The following is a 20,125-nucleotide window of genomic DNA, read 5'->3' as shown; positions in this document are numbered from 1 at the left end:
CCCCCATCCATCCATCTACCCATCTACTCACCCATCCACCCATCTACCCATCTATTCCCCTATCCACCCACCCACTCACCCATCCAACCAGCTACCCATCCATCCACTCAGCCCTTCACATCCCTACCCATCCCGACACCCAAGTAAAGAAGAAATAAATGGTCCAAGGGAAGAAATCAACCAACCATCCAGCCATTTTATTTGTCCATGCTGTGATCCAGGCCCAGTGCTGACATTGGGGAGTCCAACACAGCCTAGACATGGAAGAGTGCCCAGTGCATGGGGCCATTAGGCTGTGGTCTCAGAGGTATCTGAGTTTCACCAGTGTCTGTGGGCACAGAGTTCAGAGGTGCCATCTCTTGGTGGCTCAACACAATCGCCAAAGGTCCCTATAGTCTGCCTCACACCACACCTCACCCGCAAGCAGAGACACCTGGGGACCAGCAGATGCATAGGCACACACCCACATGTACACACCACCCTGCATCTCTCAGGCACATGGAGAGAGACACACACATAGATGAGTATATGCACGAGCACACACAATGTAGGCACATCAGCCCCCCAAGGGTACTTGATGGTGCAAAGTCACATGACTACCCCAAGACTCCCCAAGGTCATACACACATACATACACACACGTGCACACAGAAATGCAAACGGACACAGAACACCCACAGCCTCTTGGAGGAGAGCCTTCCAGGTTGACAGGCACTGGATACAGGTGGACCCAGAGCAGAGAGGCCTTGTCCACACCTCTCTGCCTGTCTGCCCTAAGACCACGACATCCAGGAAGCCCTGCTGAGCCCTGCTGCTCACGGGACCCCCTCACCCCAACTTTTCTGCCCCATAACTGAAGACTATGCCTCACCTCTCGGGACACACAGCAATGGCAGGGGTGTGCCAGTGAGGAGTGGGCTCCCTGAGCTGGTTTCTGCCGAATGGCGAATCATCAAGCTCTGTGATGGTCACCCAATGCCAAGGGTACGGGCCTGCCCACCACATGGCTCATCCCGAGGTCACAGCTCAGTGACCCTACTCAAAAGGCCTTGGCTGGGGATCTGATTCCTTTCCCAGGTAATATTGATGACACCCCAGCCCAGGCATCCAGGGGCCGCTTCTGCCCACCTGGCTAACAGAACTCGAGAACCCAGCTATGTGAGGGTCCCCATGGGGACCACGCCTCACTCCTCCTTACCCCAAAGCAAGTACCAGAATTAAGAAGAAGCACAGGCCACGGAATGATACAGGCAGACTCAATATAAATAAAATATTCATATAAAAATAGTCTCTTACAAAATATTCTCTCTTATCCAGTGGCTCACTTTCCAAAAGATGGAAACTGCTGGGAGTTTTATTATTACCCTTCCTCTCTCTCTGTATTCCAAACTGGATTCCTCTACTGGTGTTAAATTTGATCTGGGGAGGACTAAAGGATGGGAATCATAACTGGGGAGATGTCTCCAAATCTGGATCATCTTAAATTTCTGGATAAGTAGCAGCAAACAGCAAAAAAATATAAACGTGTGTGTATATATATCTATATATGTATAAAGGACGTCTGCTCTTAAACATCTAGTGCTGCAAGGGGGGGGAGTACCTGCAAAATCAACTAGTAGAAATATCTGCATCAAGGATAATTATGTACAGTTCTACTTGGCTCCTTGTCCTAGTGACAAAATTATCCCGCAAGGAAAGCAAGCGGTCCACGTTGATTGCAGAAAACGGATCCCGACGAGGTGGAAGGATTCTTTTTAATTAAATAAATTAATATTATTTTTTATCAGAATAAATTGTTAAATATTGCTATGTTGAGGCCCCAGGGTCCAGAGCTCCTGGTGCGAAAGGCTCTGCTCCAGCCGAGGAGGGCCCTGGGTGGGCGCTGTCTGGGGTTGGGGTGGAGCAGCAGTGGCTACGGACGAGAACAGTCCAGGGCTCTGGGGAGATCTTTCATTTGGGCACCTGCTGAAAACCCAGGAGAAGTGTCCCCATAGCAGAAAAGACAAGCTCAGCATTCCCCCCGTGGAGGTCCCTGAAGAGACCTGCCAGGGTGACTGCAGCCCGGGAGCTGTCCGGTCCCTCCTGCAGTCTGCCTTGCAGCTGGAGGCGCCCACCTGGCCCTAGGGCGGCGCCGTCGTCTCAGGCTCACTTGCACGTGTACACCTCGGTACGCTCGCTGCAGGTGTTGCACTTGACATAACAGCACCAGTGAAACTTGCAGTTGCACTGCCACACGCGGGCGTACTGGTGGGTGTTGTAGCCGCGACCGCAGCACATGAGGTCACAGCCGCTGGCCTGCGGGGCCGTCTTGTTGCAGGCGCGGCCCTGCGTGCCCACGCTGCCCGTCACCGGGTCCTCCTCGCAGTAGTTGGGCGACTTCTCGATGTACACCAGGTCTGTGTCCATGGGCTTGCGGTAGGACAGCGGCTTCTTGATCTTCAGGAAGGTGGGCCGCTTGTTGCGGCTGGCGCGCACCGGCTCCACGTGGACGGCCTCGTTGTACTTGTCCTTGAGCACGTAGCCCAGCTCGCGGAACTGTGGCAGTGTGGTCCAGCACGTCTTGGTGGTGCACGAGCCGGACACACCGTGGCACTTGCACTCCAGCTTCATGTTTTCCTCCAGGATCTGCAGGGGTGAGCGGGGAAGAGCACAGCGCAAGTCACTGCATGTGGCGGCCTGCGGCAGCCCACACCCTGCCCACGCCCCCCACCCCCCACCACCTCCACCTAGCCAGCTAGGACTTTTTGTGATTCTTTGTGGTCAGGCCACAAATCCCTCTCACCTCTAGCCTTTGTGCCGTGCTTCTACCTGGAACCCATTTGTTCTCCTGGCCCCCGGTCCTGCTATTTGGTCCTGAGATAGATGCTGAGATCAGTCAGGCCAGTCCAGGGCACACAGGGGTTCCCTTTGGCCTGCACAGGCTTAAAAGCATTTTTGCACCAACATTGAAAAACCAGTAGAGGAGCACCTGGGTGGCTCAGCGGGTTCAGCGTCGTCTTGGGCTCAGGTCGCGATCCTGGGGTCCTGGGATCGAGTCCCACATCAGGATCCCCACAGGGAGCCTGCTTCTCCCTCTGCCTATGTCTCTGCCTCTCTCTGTGTGTCTCTCATGAATAAATAAATAAAATCTTTAAAAAGAAAAAGAAAGAAAGAAAAAAGAAAAACCAGCAGATAGAGACTTCCAGGGTTGGTTGGTTGGTTGGTTCTGGCAAACAGAAAAGGCATCTGGCAACTCCAGGGCAAGATTCAAATCATTTAAGGTACTCAGGTCCAGCTGAGCGCTGACCGACTAGCATGGAAGCTGGCCACAAATGCTAGCATGGCTGTCCTGCTCACCACAATCTCTGGCAGCAAGCCCTGGAGCTGAACCAGCAACCGTCTCCTTCACAGGCTGGCATTCCTCAATTTGCCACAGTCCCCACCACTCCATATTGTATCCCTGACCTCGAGTATATATTTAAAAGGTCATCTGCTTTGACCACTTATGACATCTGCCAGGCACAGTGAACCCATGGGGTCAGGAACACCTGGCTCTGATTTAACCTTCCCGGGCAGCTTTCTGTGACCTAAAGGCTCAAAGGAATGCCTCTTCTGAGATCCCAATTCCCCTCTGGCTCCCATCACCATAGCACTGAGAGGCCATCCTGTATGAGGAACAAAAAGCACAAGATACCTGACCTTGGATTTAAACCCCAGATCTAACCTGAACCTGCTGTGTGTCCTTGGGCAACTTACTTGAGTCCTCTGTGCTGCGGTTTGCTCGTACGCAAAATGGAGATGATAATTGTAATTAGTAGTGATCATACAATGAAATACTTGGCAGCAACAGAAAAGAGTGAACTAATACACACAAGAACAGATCTCTAAGATGTAATGTTGAGTGAAAGAAGTCAGATGCCAAAAAGAACATACTATGCGATTCCACTGATAGGAAGCTCAAGGAGAGGCGATACTATTGGCTGGGTTTCGTTAATCTCTACATACAAGGGCAGTGGGCCACAGATGGCCTGTGAACCGTATTTTGCTGACCCCTGCCTTGGAATACCCCTGCAAGCAAAGAAGGCAACATTTACCAAACCCCCCATGGTACTGGATATCTAGGTTATTTTCAAGCTTTTGGGTTCTATGGGGTTTTTAAAGTTTTTTCTCTCCCTCCCTCTCTTCTTTCTTTCTTTTTATAACTCTATTATAGAAGGCAGTGGAACTAAAGCTTCTCTTCCTTCCTCATCCTCTTCAGCCTGATTTCATCCCAAAAGACATTTATGAAGCTCCTACTGTGTACCAGGCATGGGGATGGGGATGTACTAGTGGGCATAGTTTCTGCATCATAACATATGAGCATTTTCATGGCCCTCATCTGGACTGTTAAATTAACTTTGCCTGTTGTCTAGTGGGAAAAAATGGACTGATGACTGAACATTTATTAATCACCTGTCCAGGCACTGGTCATGCTTTTGTATGTGGCATTACTTAATTCCATGAGGTAGGTATGATACCATCTTATGAGGTAGAAGCTAGGCTCACTGAAGTCCTAGAGCTGGTCTGGAGGGCATTCAGAGACAAGGGTCTTATTGCTGGGGGTTGTGAATCAACTGCTTGGTGGCTGCTTACTTGCTTCATGACTTTGAAATTGTCACACCCTCTCTGGGCCTCAGTTGCCTTCACTGTGACATGGAATGAAGGCAATTCCATCTTTTCAGGCCAAAGTCAGGGCACTGGACCAGAATCAGACGTCCAAAAAATAATCATTAGTTCTCTCTCTGGGCCTGGGCCAGTGTGGGTCCTGGGGACACAGAGGTAGTAACAAGATAAGGTCCCGGTCTCCAAGGATGGGCTCGTGTTCAGGGTCCTCTCAGTCCTAAGAGCTCTGCCTCTAGGAGGAGGTGACCAGTGCATGGATCAACGGACTCAACAGGAAGGGAGCACACCCTGTTTCAACCATGGTATCTGCAATTCAATGAGCCAGCAACACCACAAGTATCCAGAATGTCCAGGGACAGAGATTCCAGTGGCTAATGCTCTGACTCCAGGACACCTCCTAGTGTGAGAGCACCTACTGTGCACAGTGCCCTCACAGGACCCGCACACACATGCAGCTGCTACTGGATGAGCAGCCCCCCCCAAAAAAAAACACACATGTCCCTTTTGGTTGTCTGTGGGGAGATAGCACCAAAGTGTCCAGCTCTCCTTCCTGCCTTGGCCTGAGAAGCGTGGGAAAGAGCAGGGCTCAAAGAGGGGTGTGGCAATGTGCTTTGGGGGCAGGGTTAGGCAGCAGGTTCCGGCTGACTGAGGCTTTAGTGCAGTTGGAGATCTCAACAAGACATGCTGGGGACACTCAGAATGGATTCTGACAATACTGAGGATGTGGGGCACCTGGAACCCTCATCACAGCTGGCAGGTGTACACACAGTGCACGGCTCTAAGATGCGCTGACCTACAACTCAGAGATTTCACTTCCAAGGTATACACCTGAGAGACTGGAATGCCTGTGTGCGCAGCAAACAGGCTCAAAGACGTTCATAGCAGCAGTATTGACGGACATATGGAGAGTGCCCAGGGGGGTGGATGCACGGTATCTTCACACTGGGCACTCTCCATATGTCCATCCGTGGTGGGATGGATAGGCTGAGGGGTGCACTCAGTGAGACACTGTAAGACAGTAACAATGAACAGATACAGCAAAGCACATCACAGAGGTCAAGCTCAGAAACACAGTGGGGAGGGGCGCCTGGGTGGCTCAGTTGGTTAAGCGTCTGCCTTTAGCTCAAGTCATGATTCTGGGTCCTGGGATTGAGCCCCGCATTGGGTACCCTGTGGGGGGAGCCTGCTTTTCCCTCTCCTCCCATGCATGCTATCTCTGTTTTTCTCTCTTTCTCTCAAATAAATAAATAAATAAACAAACAAACAAATAAATAAATAAATAAGTAAATCGATCGATCTTAGGAGAAAAGGAAAATAAATACAGTGGGAACAAAGCAATTGTAAAAGACTTCCACAGAATGAGTTCATCTACATAAAGTTCAAAGGTAGGCAGCCCCCCCCCCCAAAAAAAAACCACACATGTCCTTTTAATACAATACAACTGGATTGTATTGTTCAGGGGCACCTACAGAGGTAGAAAGTATAATAAGAAGTAAAGAAATGAGGGCCACAAAAATCAAGACAATGGCTGTCTCTGGATGCTTTATAATTATTCTTTTAAATCAACACAGATGTCCTGTGTGCTTTTTTGCACATAAGCTATATCTCACAATTTATAAAAATGCAATGGGTACAAGAGCCACAGAGCACATGAAAGGATGCTCAACATCACTAGGCACCAGGCTAATGCAAATCAAAATTGCAATGTGATACCAGTTCACACCCTCTAGGATGGCTGATAGAAGAAACACTGGCCTAGCAAGTAATGGCAAGGGTGTGGAGAAATGGAGCAGCCCTGTGGAAAACCATATGGTAGTTCTTCAAAATGTGAAGCTTAGGGTTATCATATGGCCCAGTGCTATGACCAGAATGTTTGAGTCCCCCTTCTCAAATCTGTGTGTTGAAGTAGGGCCTTTGGGAAGTTCTTAAGTCATGAGGGTGGAGCTGTCATGAATGGTATGAATGCCTGACAAAAGAGGCTCCAGAGAGACCCCTGGCCCCTTCCACCATGTGAAAATACAACAAGAAGGCACTGGCTTTGTTTTTTGTTTTTTAAGATTTTATTTATTTGAGAGAGAGAGAGAGCACAAGCCAGGGAGGCAGAAGTAGAAGCAGACTCCCCACTGATCAGGGAGCCCAATGCAGGGTTCGATCCCAGAACCCCAGGATCATGACTGGAGCCAAAGGCAGACACTCAACTGACTAAGCCACCCAGGTGCCCCAGAGCTGGCTTTGAACCAGAAAGAGGGCTGGCGACCATGCTGGTATGCCTCCTCCAGAACTGTGAGAAATAAATGTCTATTGTTTATAAGTCACCCAATCTGTGGTACATGGTTATAGCCGCCTGAACAGATTATGACACCCTGCAGTTCTGCTCCTAGGTATACACTTAGGAGAAATGAAAACATACGCCCATACAAAAAACTTGTAAACCAATGTGAACAGCAGCATTCTTCATAATCGCCAAAAGTGGAAACAACCCAACTGTCTGTCAACTGATGAATGGATAAACAAAATGTGGCACATCCACACAATGGAACATTATTCAGCCATAAAAAGGAATGAAGTGCTGACACACCCTATAGCATGGATGGACCTTGAAAGCATTATGCTCAGTGATACAAGCCAGACACAAAAGACACAAATTGTATGATTGTGTTTATATGCGATGTCCAGAATACACAAATCTATAGAGACAGGAGGTAGATTAGTGGTTTGGGAAGAGGCTGGGGGAAATGAGTGACTGCTAGAGAGTACACGTTTCTTTCTGAAGTAATGAAAATATTAGAATATTATGATGGTCTAACATATGAGAATATGTTTAAAAGTGTTGAGCTAAATACTTTAAATGAGTGTACTGTATGGTATGTGAATTATACCTCAGTAGAGCTGGTTTTTTAAAAAGTCACTGGAAGGTTTTAGTGAAAAAAGCAATAGGTTGTATTTTTGAGGCTGTGACACCAACTGTTTTTGTTGTGGCGGATGCTGGGCCAGGAGCCCCAGTGCCAGAGGTCAGGCTCCAGGGTCAGGTTGGGTGCAGCTGCCACTCCCGCTGCATGCAGCCTCCCCTACATTGCCTCCCTCTTCCTGTGAGGCCACAGCTGGCCCGAGGCCATGGTAGTATTTGTGTGGGCCCCTAATCAGATGATGGCCAGCCTGTTAACCCTGCAAACTCTGCATTTTCAGAGCCTCAGTGATTGCATTATATCCACACTAAGCTGGGCATAATCAGCCGCCCTGGCCAGAACTGGCCACCCAGACGGGCATCCGGATGGGCACCCAGCCCTCTCCCCGAGGCAGGGGACAACAGCAGAGGAAACAAGTGTGGGACAAAGCCACATTCTTTGCACTCCCTGCCCCCACCCCTCGAGGCCAGGCTGGCTACCAGCTTCTCAGCTGTCCAGAGGGACTTCCAGGGCTCCCTCTACACTTGAAGAGTCTGGATTGTGGTTAAGTGACACGTGGTTGGAGGGTCTGCAGGCTCCAAGATGACACAACCCCATGCACCTTCCCAGTGCTTGGCACAGAGTAGGTGCCCAGGAAATGGCCAAAGGTAAATTCGCCAACAGGAATTGATACCGGGGATTGATACCGGGGTCCTGGGATTGCATTCAAACTATTTCACGACCAGCATGCAGCAAGCCTGAGCTACCACCCTGAATGTTCAGGGTCTGGGAGGCCCTGCCTGGCTGGATGGAGGAGTCTGGAGGACCCCGGGAGCAGGCGTGATGTGTGGAGGGGTCATCAGAGGGCTTGGAGCAGCTGCTACGGACCTATGTTAATATTTTATGTCCCTGGTTGAGGTGCTGGGTCCCAGCTTACAGAGCAGCCACCTAAGATTGCTCGGGATCTGCCACTTGACCATCCTGGGATGCAGAGATGCCTCAGTGCAAAAGGCAAGTGAAGGGGAAAATCCATCTGGGAGGCCCAGGGTCTGCTGTCTCAGTGTCTCTGGAGAACATGGAGTTCTCTGGTGTCTGGGCAAATGGTGGCCTGGGTTCCGAACACAATGAGGGCCTCAGATTAGTGGGCTGGGGGGCACTCTGGGGGGAAAGAAGTGGCTGCTCCAGGGTTCACATTTTACCTGATTCCTTCTCTTCTCTACCTGTCGCTGCTGGTCAGCTAGGAGATGCAATTTTATCGTGAGTGGATGGGGAGGCCAGGAACACAATTCTGGATTCACAGAGATCTTGTACTGGTTGTAACAAACGTGCCACTCTGGTGCAGAAACTGTGCGGGTGGGCGCAGGGGCGATCTCTGTCCCTTCTGCTCAGTTTTGCTGCAAACCTAAAACTGGTCTGAGAAATAAAGTCTATTTTTAAGAAAAAAAGATCTCAGGAGAGAAAGCTGTATGCAGGGACAGTCTCCAGTGCTGAGACTGGGTTTGTCTCCACTGCTCTTTAGCCGGGTACCCTTGCTGGCCCTCAGTTTCCCCATTTTGAACTCAAGGGTCTGAACTAGATGATTCCCAAGGCTGCTTCTGATGCCATCTCTCTGTCTTAGCTTTGTATCCATACTGGTCCATAACCTATAGAGTGTTTTCAGAGCCCTGACGGCACCCGATTTTCCTGACACTCCCTGAGAGATGGATATTATCATCCCATTTCACAGGTGAAGAAAGTGAGGCTCAGAGAAAGGGAGGGACTTAGGCAAGGTCAGAGTGTGTGTCCGTATGTCTCTCCAGACCACTCCCCATACTTTTGCCTCTTGCCGCGTGCGGGGGAGACCATGTGGCCCCTGACCATTGCTATTGGTGATTGGTAGGTTGGGCCTGGTGCGTATCGGTCATGGGATAGTTTGAATGCCACTGTCACTTCCAGGTGGGCCTGACCAGTGGAAGCACTGGTGTGAGATGAGACGGCAGGAGGCAAGTCCTGCCAGGTACACCTCCTGCTCGCTGCCCCCTGGGCCCCACATTTTCCATCTCCCTAGAAAGATGCTCCACTCCTGTTAGTAGTCACTCCCTATTTCTCCCTTCCCCTCAGTCCCAGGCAGCTACTAAATAGTGTTCTGTAAGGACACCTGGGTGGCCAGGCAGCTGAGCATCTGCCTTTTCACTCAGGGTGTGATACCGGGGTCCTGGGATTGAGTCCCACATCGGGCTCCCTGCATGGAGCCTGCTTCTCCCTCTGCCTGCGTCTCTGCCTCTCTCTGTGTGTCTCTCATGAATAAATAAATAAAATCTTTTTTAAAAAGATAAACACTGTTCTGTCTTCACGATTTGCCCATTCTAGACACTTCCCATAAATGGCATCATACAACACGTGGCCTTTGGTGTGTCTAGTTTCCCTCACTGAACATAATGTTTGCAAGGTCCTTCCGTGGTGTAGCATGTAACCAATGTGTCCTTCCTAGTCATGTGGCTACCCCACACTCTGTCCCGTTCCTCGGGTTGCTGGACAGCAGTCCCTCTCTAAACTCTCCCTAATTTCCTAGTCTGAGGGCAACCCCGGCGGCTGCCCGCCACCCCTCTGGGGCGAGCTGAGAGAGAGCCCCTTCCCCTGGACTCCCACGCCTGTCCTTGTCCACCCCTTGGCTCTGCCCCCTGCCCCTTATCACGCTGACCTTTACTGCCATCACGGGGCTCAACCCAGCAAGTCTACCACTGGAAATATGGACCCTCCGGGGGGCTCATGTGCCAAGTGGCCAAATGCCTCACAGAGGCATTAACCGAAATAGCGAGAGGCCCAGAGAATCAAAAGATCCACCCGTGGGGACTGATTATATAAAGTTGATGCTTCTGTAAACTGGAATGTTCTGCAGCTGTGAAAGAGAATGAGGCAGTGAAAGAGAATGAGTACGCAGACCGCGAGCTCATTTGTGTGAGAAAGAAAAGATGCGTGCATGGGTGTTACTAAGAGCACAGAATAATATATCTGGAAGAATACATGAGAGACTGGTAAGAGCGGCCACTTCTGGGGGGGTGGCGGGCTCCCAGTGCCAGGGGCCTGGGGAGGGGGGAGCCTCCCTTTCGTACCTTTTGAATATGCTATCATGTCAGGAAAAAGCCACCCTGTCCACAAAGCCTTCCTTGATTGTCAAGGCAGTCAGTGACTTCCTTATGGTCTTCCTGGCTGTCCCGGGCTGTGGAGTACCTGTCACCTCGGCCCGGTGACTGTCCACCTGTCAGCAGGTCTTTGTGGTGCACATGGACATGTACCGTTCGGATGCCTCTTCTAGGGAAGTCTTGCATCAAAGCTACAGCTAGTGTCATGCTAGGAAATTGGCTTGCGGGGGTGGGTCGGGGGAGCCCTGTTTTGTAGTGTTTGCTAATCTCTTTGGGATAAATGTTCCTACCATGGCTGATTTTAAGCTACACATGATTTAACAATTGGCTCCCAAATCCCTGAATCTTTACCATTGGGTCTTGTGAGCCTATAGGACACTCCAGCAGATCATGGGACCGGGAGTGGAATCGGCATACAGCCCTCCTGCTATCAGATACTCCAGGGTCTGTCCCTGCCGCAGAACGACAGCCTTCCCAGGTGGGCTGCAGCCCGAGGCTGTGGGGACAGATGGAACAGCAGGTCTGGCCACTCTGATGGGCAGTACCTGCTCCAGAGTTCCTCCCAAGGCTTTGTCCGGCCAACATCGCAGCAACCCCCAGCCCAGTCCTGCTCCTCCCCTTTCCCTCAGGTGAGCCCTAATGAACAGCTCTGACCTGCAATTCCATCCTGGCCTCTGCTTCTGGAGGAACCCCCCTGTGACATTCCTCAGAGACTGAGGCCAGACATTCACCTCCACCTCCCCAGCCTCTGGCAGATAAAGTCTGGCATGGAGAAGGTACTGACCAGTAGGATGCAGAAAGAAGGCCTTAGCACATGTCTACGCATGTTCATTCACTTGCTCATTTTGCATCGAGCACCTGCTACTGAAAAGCCTTGATGCAGGGAGATGCTATCCTTGCGTTTTCTGGGCCTGCAGATCCAAGCCGGGAGCAGCCACAGTAATCCTCCTGAATCTAATGGCAAAGCAGTGCGTTCTATGAAGAAGTGGAACAGAATGCAAAGAAAACTTTTGTCCTAAGGGTAGCTGCTCTTGAGTGCAGCTCCAGGAAGTCCCCCCCCAAGAAGGCAAAGGCTGAGCCGGCAGCCAGATAACAGGAAGGATCAAATAGAATCAGCCAAACACAGCAGGATGGGAAAAGGGCATTTCAGACCAGGAAATAGCACATGCCAAGGCCTGGAGGTAGGAGGGATGTGGCCTGCCCACGAGAGAAATGGGAAGGGATGGGGGGCTGGCCACTCAGGGTGGACACTCAATGCCCTCTGGATGGATGCCCCATGGGAGGGACTGTGTGTCCATCCAGAAGGCAGGAAAGCCAAAGGGTGCCACAAGGGCCTTTCACATGGGAAGTGGCAAGGGCCAAATGACACCTGTAAAGATCATTCCAGACAGAGCAAAAATTAGGTTAGAGAAGTTCAGAGTGGCAGGATAGAGACGGGGAAAGAAACCAGCCCTATAGCCCAAGCCAGAGAGGACAGTGGCTCTAACAAAGATGGTGGGAGGGGTCGGGAGGGGAAAATCGGCAATACTTCGTGAATGCCCCTTGGGGAGTTTACTGGGGGCCCGGGGCAACTCACGGGCCTCTCGTATGGACACGGAGACTATGCACTGAAACTAGGAACCCAAAGAAGGACCAGGCCAGAGGAAGAGCATGCATGGAGGGCATAATGAGGAAATTCCAGGCACAGTGAGAAGCCCGGGGCATCTGGGGAGCCTTCTGGTGCCACTGAAATCTGGCCCGGTCAGCCTGGGTGCCCACAGGAGATAATATGACTAGAGTCCCAGGCAGGATTCAGTCACTTCCACAGACTCAAGTGCTTGAAAGCGATCAGAAGTGAGGTAAACACCTATAATTTTGGCATTAAAAAAAGAAAAAGGGACACCTGGGTGCCTCAGTGTTTGAGTGCCTCCCTTCGGCCCAGGGCGTGATCCCGGGATCGAGTCCCACATTGGAGCCTGCTTCTCCCTCTGCCTGTGTCTCTGCCTCTCTCTCTGTGTCTCTCATGAAAAAATAAATAAAATCTTTAAAAAAAGAAAAGAAAAAAGATTACAAAAGCACAAATCTGAGAAAGACTGGAAACCTTTAGATAACCACAAGTTCAACAGGAACTAATAAACTGCTAAAAAGCCAATAGCCTGAGGTCATATTAACTGAGGTCTGGTGCCCACAGTAAGGGAGGCAATTGCCATGTGATTTTCAGAACTCAGCTACACCCCAGCAGATGGACAGACACAGAGCACATGTAGGGGAAAGAGCTGGAGACCCCAGAGGAGATACCAGAGGAGCTGGAGCTGCTCAGCCTAGAGAAGGCAGTTTCTGGGTGTCCCTGGTCCCTGCCCTCCCTGCTCTGCAGGCAGGCCCATCCTGGGGCAGGGTGAATGGGAGGTACTGTGTGTCCACCCAGGGGGCAGCACTGGGACTCCAGGTGGAGAGGAGTGACAGGATAGTGGATCCCTGCTCAGGGAGACGCCCACCCTCCCCTACTGAGCTGACCAGAGCTGGTTGGGGGCTGCTTGGGGAGGTGATGAGCTCCCTGTCCTGAGAGTGTGCAGCAGCAGCAGTGGGGTCCGCAGTGGGGATTCCTGCACAGGGCAGGGTGGGGCCACCCTCAATCTACTTCTCTGCTCCCCAACCTGGCCCCAAACCTGTCTGGAGAGCAGGAAGGATTTTCCGCACCGCTGGAGGGAGAAAAATCAATCTCTCTCTGACAGGTCCCCCAGGAAGTGCCAACAATGTACCAGGTGCTGCCCGGAGCCCAGAATTACCCAGGGCAGGATTCTTCGGCCCAGGAGGAGCCTTGGGAGAAACCCAGCTCCAGAAAACGCCTTGATTCATAAAACCAAAGAGATACCATCAGAGTTGGCCTTCTGGGCCACTGCAGACTCTTGGGGCTGCCCAAGGATCTGGGGGTGGAAGGGGTTCTGAGGGGAGGGAGGTCAGTGACCTCTGGCTCCCACATGGCCCATGCCGCACGGCACCCCCGTGACCGGAGCCAGTCACCGTCTGAAGCATTCTGAGGGGCATCTAATTTCCCAGCATTGAGTCCCACTGCTCCTTTTCACAGACCCGCCCACATTGAGGCCACTGGGAAGGACCTGAGGGCCCGACACGTCCGGGAGGACAGCCCACGTCAGGGCGGCCCGTCCCTCCAGGTGTGCAGCTCCTTTCACCCCTGCCTTGGTCTGAGCCACCCAACCCTTCGACAGCCCTCTTCAGAGCACCCCTGCCCTGCCCCCCGAATGCCAGCAGGACTCAGCCAACACCGATTTCTCCTGCTCCCAGCGAACTCTTCCTTGTGCCTGGTTCCACAGCGAGCCTGGGGTGGCCTCGGAGCTCTACAAACACTGAGTCCTCAGGGAGGCTTGCCAACCATTACAGTCATCCTGTCAGCGTCCGCTCCCAGCTCCTGCCAGCCATCACTCCCCCTTCCCACTCCTCATCACTCCCAGCTTCCACCAGTTGTTACTCCCAGATCCCACTGCTCAACCCTCCCAGATCCCACTGCTCTTCATTTTCAGATCCCACTGCTCACCCTTCCCAGGTCCCACTGCTCACCCCTCCCAGATCCCATTGGTCACCCCTCCCAGATCCCACTGCTCACACCTCCCAGATCCCACTGCTCTTTGTTCTCAGATCCCACTGCTCATCCCTCCCAGATCCCACTGGTCATTGCCAAGGATAGGCTCATGACTCAGGCCAGTCAGAACAAGTCTTGGGGATTCAATGTGAAGAAAAGCCAAGAACTGTTGGTTATTTCCCACCAGATGTGAAGAAGGAATGCAGGGGCCAGAGTTATGGATAGGCATCTTGGGATCATCTGGGTATGAGGATGCAGTTAACTAGGAAAGCAGAGCTGAGAAAAAAGAGAGGGTTATTGGTATATGCAACTGGTTCCTAGGAATAGCACCTGCATCCTGGATCAAGCTGGACCTGAATCCATTCAGTTCCATGAACTGCTGAAATTCCTTTGTTTTTAAGCTGGCTGAAACTGGATTTCTGTCTCCTATGTCTTAAAATATTCTAACTGATACACAGCTCCCTTTATCTGTGTAGGAGAGATGCCTGTTATAAAGCTGATAGGCAGTCCACGGGTTTTAAGTCACAGCATGGAGCAGACCTGGGGGGCAAAAGACTGGTTTGCTTGAAAGGGCCAGGACCTTGAGGGCTGAAGACTAAAGTTAGCTGGGTATCTGCTGCTTCCTTCCTGCCCTTTGATCCCCTCCACTGCTGGCCACCCTGGCTCCTCTGCAGGAGGGCTCAGTTCTGGACCATTTGCACCCCAGGTAATGAGCAGTGACTCGGGCAATCAGAATTGGTCCCTACATGACAACATGTTATGATGAAAAGCAGCCTGCAGCTACCTAGGTAGCCCAAGAACCCCGGCTCAAGTCCTACCTCTGGTCACCACATGCCAGTGATGACAGAAGTGACTGAAGGAGCAGGGCACACTCCCTGTCTGGCTGTCCACCCCCCATCACAACCAGCCTGCCTCCCACCACAGAGGCTGAAAACCCAAGACTCCACTTGATAAGAAGAAAGCCTGAGAGACTGACTTCTCATTTCCTGCCTTTGGATGCTGTGGTGCTTAGGCAGACATCTTGTGACCAAAAGGCAAGAGAACCAAAAGGCTGACCGGAAGGATGGAAACAACCTGGACCCTCAAAGAGATTGTTGAACCTCTGGAAAAACAAAAAACAAGCAACTACAACAATAACACCTACATCCAGACTTTATTTTGCAAGAAAAAGCCAACTCCTATCATGCAAACCACTTCTTATTGAGTGAGATGTCTTATTACTTGTAACCAAATGCAGCCTCAGTGATTCACCCCCTCTTGTCAAGTAGGAGCAAGTCTTTCCTCAGAGAGAACAGTGGGGATTCAATGGGAGATGGGCTATCGGGGCCTGGTCCTGGGCTTCTCATATAACAGCCCCAGCCTGTGTGTTTTCTTGTTTCGTTCGGGAATGCTGAGATGCCCGGGCATGGCCCTGGAAGGGCAGGGGCAGGGGAGCGGTGTTGTGGGGTGGAGGAGCGATCAGCTGGAGGGCCTGCTGCTGCCTCTACACTGCTGTGTGGCTCTAGGGGAGTCCCTTTCTCTGGGCCTCAGGGTCGCCACCTGTGCAACGAAGGGGCTAGAGAGGGATCTCGGAGAGAGACACCAGGGACCCAGAGGGGCAAGGAGGACAAGGGTGGGGCAAGAAGCCATAGGCTGAGGCTTGCCACACTCTCCCAGATGTCCCCAGGGTATGTGTCAATCTCAGGGTGGTACAGTAGCCATGCAGACACGGGGGTCATTGTGAGTACTGAGTGACCTCTGCTGAAGAGGCTCTGGGCCTCCATCCTCCCTCCCACCTCCTCCCACACCCAGGCCGACTCACCCCAAAAACCTATCCTGTTGGAAACACCCCCAGCCCAGCTCCTGAAGCTCGTCTGTGCTACTGCCACCTGGTATGGGAGCCCAGGGCATCTACATGAAGCCCCAACATGGCCACTGCTTCTCCCCACACACCACTCAGTCCCGTGCCTACAATGTCTCCCATCACGATGTGTTACCACTGGTGCTTGCTCCCACTCTCAGATCCTAACCATCCTCTCCCCAGCAGGACACCTGGTCCCAGAACCTTCTCCACATGAGCTGGATCACCTGGGAAGGCCGGCCGTTGGTCAAGGAGAGGCACAGAAAGTGGACGGCAGGTCTGCTGGGCATGGAGACCTCACCTCCCTGGGGCTGATGTGTGGGTGCTGCAGAAGGGAGGTGACCTGAGGCAGGATGGTCACCAAGTCCTGCTGGCTTCCTCTCCCAGGTCTCCACGCCCTCCCCACCCCAAGCAGCTTGTGACCCAAACCACTTGCACCGATGGAGCTGAACACTTGTCTGTCATCCTCTGGGTGTGAGAAGGGGTGCCCCTTAACTGCGCCGATGCCACTAGCTCACGGGTACATTCCCGAGGAGCCCGACAAGATGGGGGGGGGGCCCTGCTGGTGTCAAGGCCGGCTCCCGTGCTCATTTCCTGTGAGAACCCAGATGTGTGGGCAGTCTGTTTGCCTCCTACTCCGGCCCGGAGGCTCACCTGTGCACACTGCGCCCACAGGCTCCCTGCGCCCCCCAGCCTCTGGTCAGGTCCAGCCAGTGGGAGACCCCGCAGAAGACTGGAGGGCAGGAAGAAAGGGAGGCTGGGGATGCCTGGGTGGCTCAGTGGTTGAGCATCTGCCTTTGGCTCAGGTTGTGATCCCAGGGTCCTGGGATCGAGTCCCACACTGGGCTCCCTGCATGGGGCCTCCTTCTCCCTCTGCCTATGTCTCTGCCTCTCTCTCTGTGTTTCATGAATAAATAAATAAAATCAGAAAGAAAGAAAGAAAGAAAGAAAGAAAGAAAGAAAGAAAGAAAGAAAGAAAGAAAGAAAAGGAAGGAGGGAGGGAAGGAAGGAAGGAAGGAAGGAAGGAAAGAAGGAGGGAGGGAAGGAAGGAAGGAAGGAAGGAAGGAAGGAAGGAAGGAAGGAAGGAAGGAAGGGGCTAGGACACTGATGAGTAAGTTATACCACCTCCTCATTCAATGGAATTCACCCATTGATGGTGGGCGCCAGGGTTGAATGACCAAAGGCATAGTGCCAGGCCAAAGGAGGCTCTCTAGAGACATAGCTGCCGTTGTTCTGACCATTAAATTATTTACAGGGCTGCGTGACATTTTTGTGTTGGTCTGGGGTAAGAGTAGGGACGATTTCTCAGGAAAGAGCTCCAGGCTGGCTGCCCGCCCAAGCTTCACCTATGCCTCCCTGCAGATCATGAGCCCCGTGAGGGCAGGAAACCACGTGCACCCCCAGTCAAAGCCACTCGCTTCGTCCAGCTGCTGTTCTGAATACTTCGCATAAAGCAGCTCACTGACTCGGCACAGCAGCCCCCCGAGGCAGATCTGCCATCCTCACCCCCATTCCGCAGGTGACAAGGCCAAGGCCCAGGAGTCCCGGCCGGCGGCGTGGGGACTGGCACAGCGCGCAGGCCCTGGGCCTCTGGAGCCCCACTGCGGCGGCGGGACAGGAGGCCGCAGAGGCAAGGCGGCGGCCTCTTCCCTCGTCTGCCTGCGGGCCCAGGGCTGCCCCGGGTGGTGCTCCCAGGCGCTCCCCCGACGCACACTCGCCGCCCACCGCCCGGGCCACGGCCGCGGATGCTGGAGGCGAGGCCCTCCGGGAGCTGCCCTCCCGTCCTGGAAACCAGCTCACCCAAACCTTCTCAGGGCAACCCCAGCCCGTGACTGGTGGGTGCTGCCCACAGGCCGGCCCCGCTCCGTGAGAACAGCTTGCGCCGTGGGAGCCGCGGAAGCCCCGCTGTGGCTCCGTCACAGGCCCGGGGCTCCCGGCCTCCCGGCAGGTGCACCAGCCCGCAGCCCCTCCTGGAAGGCGCGCCACGGCCCGGCCATAGGCGAGTCTCCTCGTCAGGGGCCCTGATCTAGGCCAGCGAGCATCCGAGCATCCGGGGGGCAGCTGGCCGTGGACCGTGCTCCCGGACACCACAGGAGTGCGCCCTGCCCTGGGAGGAGAGGCGCGGGCTGCCAGCCCAGAGGCAACACCGCCTCCCCTCCTCCTGCTGTCCTCCTCCTCCCTGTCCCCTCCTGTCCCTCCTCCGCCTGTTCTTCCTCCTCCTCTTGCTCCTCCTCCCCCTTCCCCTCCTGCTCCTCCTCCTCCTTCCCCTCCTGCTCCTTCCCCTCCTGCTCCTCCTCCTTCCCCTCCTGCTCTTCCTCTTTCCCCTCCTCCTCCTCCTTCCCCTCCTCCTCCTCCTCCTGCTCCTCCTCCTTCCCCTCCTCCTCCTCCTCCTGCTCCTCCTCCTTCCCCTCCTACTCCTCCTCCTTCTCCTTCCCCTCCTGCTCCTCCTCCTCCTTTCCCTCCTGCTCCTCCTCCTCCTTTCCCTCCTCTTCCTCCTGCTCCTCTTCCTTCCCCTTTTGCTCCTCCTCCTTCCCCTCCTCTTTCTCCTTCCCCTCCTGCTCCTCCTCCTCCTCCTGCTCCTTCTCCTTCCCCTCCTCCTCCTTTCCCTCTTGCTCCTTCTCTTGCTCCTCCCTCTCCTCTGTCTCTTGCTCTCCTTCCTCCCCCTCCTGCTCTCTCTGCTCCTCCTCCCCTAGTTCCCCTCCTCTTGCATGTCAATCCATCATGAGCAGAAAGCTGCATGTCATTCAGCCGCAGCTGTATTCCTCTGGGCAACTCAGATGAAAGAGAGAAAGAGAGGAAAAGGCAGCTTTTTTGGTAAACACTCGGAGTATTTTCTTCTCAGTCACATTCTTTAAGTCATCTTGGATGCACTGACTTCAAGCAAATATTCCTGTCTGCCTCAGGTGGGGACGGCAGGGGAAAGCTGCGTTCCAGAGAACGGCGCCACTGGAATGCAACCAGGTTGGCTCTGAGTGCAAGGCGGGCACAGCGTCTGGCCTGGGCCTCAGGAAAAGGAGTGTCAACCCAAACTGGAGCGAGAAATTTCCTGGTCTGGACTGGGACCTTCTCAAATTCAGTGCTGGCCAGGTAGCAACTGCTCTAACACCATCTATGGCTCCCCGTTGTTGGGGTTGAAGCCCAGGCTCTCCAGGCCTCCACGAACTTGGCCTCTGCCCAACTTTGGGGACTTGAAGGAAGCCACGTCTTAGAGACAAACCCCCTCACCCCTACACTTGTCTCCATCCAGGCTCCCACTCCCCCCAGTACACCTGCACGCCCCTGCTCACAATCACACACACCCTCTCCACATGCATGGCCCCCAGTGACCTCCACACTGTTCACACCCTCCCAATCATCACCACACACCCCGTCACCCATGTGCTCACATTCATCTGCTCCCTCACGCCCAGTCACACATACATGTGTGCACACTCACACACACCACCACACACCACTCACCCCTGCACAGCTCATGCCCATCTAATCCCTCACCCACCCAGACACACCAACACCCTCCTGTGCTCACACATGTACATACACACACAGAGCCCCCACATCCTCACACATGGACAGATGCACATCCATTTCCCCATACACACTCACACATGTCATACACATACGACCCCAGACTCTTGCACACGTCATACATATACACCTATCACATGCTCACACACATGTATACCCATACATCCACACATACACTTACACATGTATATACACACATACACCTCCTCTCACACACACTCGCACACATCATACACATATACACCCCTTATATGCTCACTCGTGTACCTAACCACATACATCTCCCCTTCTACATTCACATACATTGTACACATATACACTCACACACATTATACACACATCCTCAGACGTGAGGGAACCCAGATGGTGGAGGCCAGCAAATGGGCTCCGCTGTGCTTCCTAGCCAGGCCCTGGGCCAGGCCTTAGCTTTGCTTACCTATAAATGGAGCCTAGCACAACCCCTTCAAAGGGCTGTTGTGGGCATTTAAGGTAGAAACCCCATCTGAGAGGTGGAACAGACAAGCCCCAAGCGGGG

General features: G+C 53.2%; 1 protein-coding gene across 1 annotated transcript in view; it reads right to left on the bottom strand.

The window, feature by feature from the left end:
- Positions 1–1,736: 1,736 nt before the first annotated feature.
- WNT7A (Wnt family member 7A) overlaps positions 1,737–20,125 on the bottom strand; it is a 65,714-nt gene continuing 47,325 nt past the window's right edge. Inside the window, exon 7 of the mRNA XM_041762427.1 lies at positions 1,737–2,625. Within this exon, the coding sequence (XP_041618361.1) occupies positions 2,146–2,625 (480 nt within the window). The 3' untranslated portion in view covers positions 1,737–2,145. The remainder of the gene's footprint in view (positions 2,626–20,125) is intronic.

The sequence above is a fragment of the Vulpes lagopus genome, chromosome 7, assembly GCF_018345385.1.
Source record: "Vulpes lagopus strain Blue_001 chromosome 7, ASM1834538v1, whole genome shotgun sequence".
In the NCBI taxonomy this organism is placed as follows: Eukaryota; Metazoa; Chordata; class Mammalia; order Carnivora; family Canidae; genus Vulpes; species Vulpes lagopus.
The sequence above is the reverse complement of the archived record's forward strand: the minus strand, read 5'-3'. Positions and strand labels throughout refer to the sequence as shown.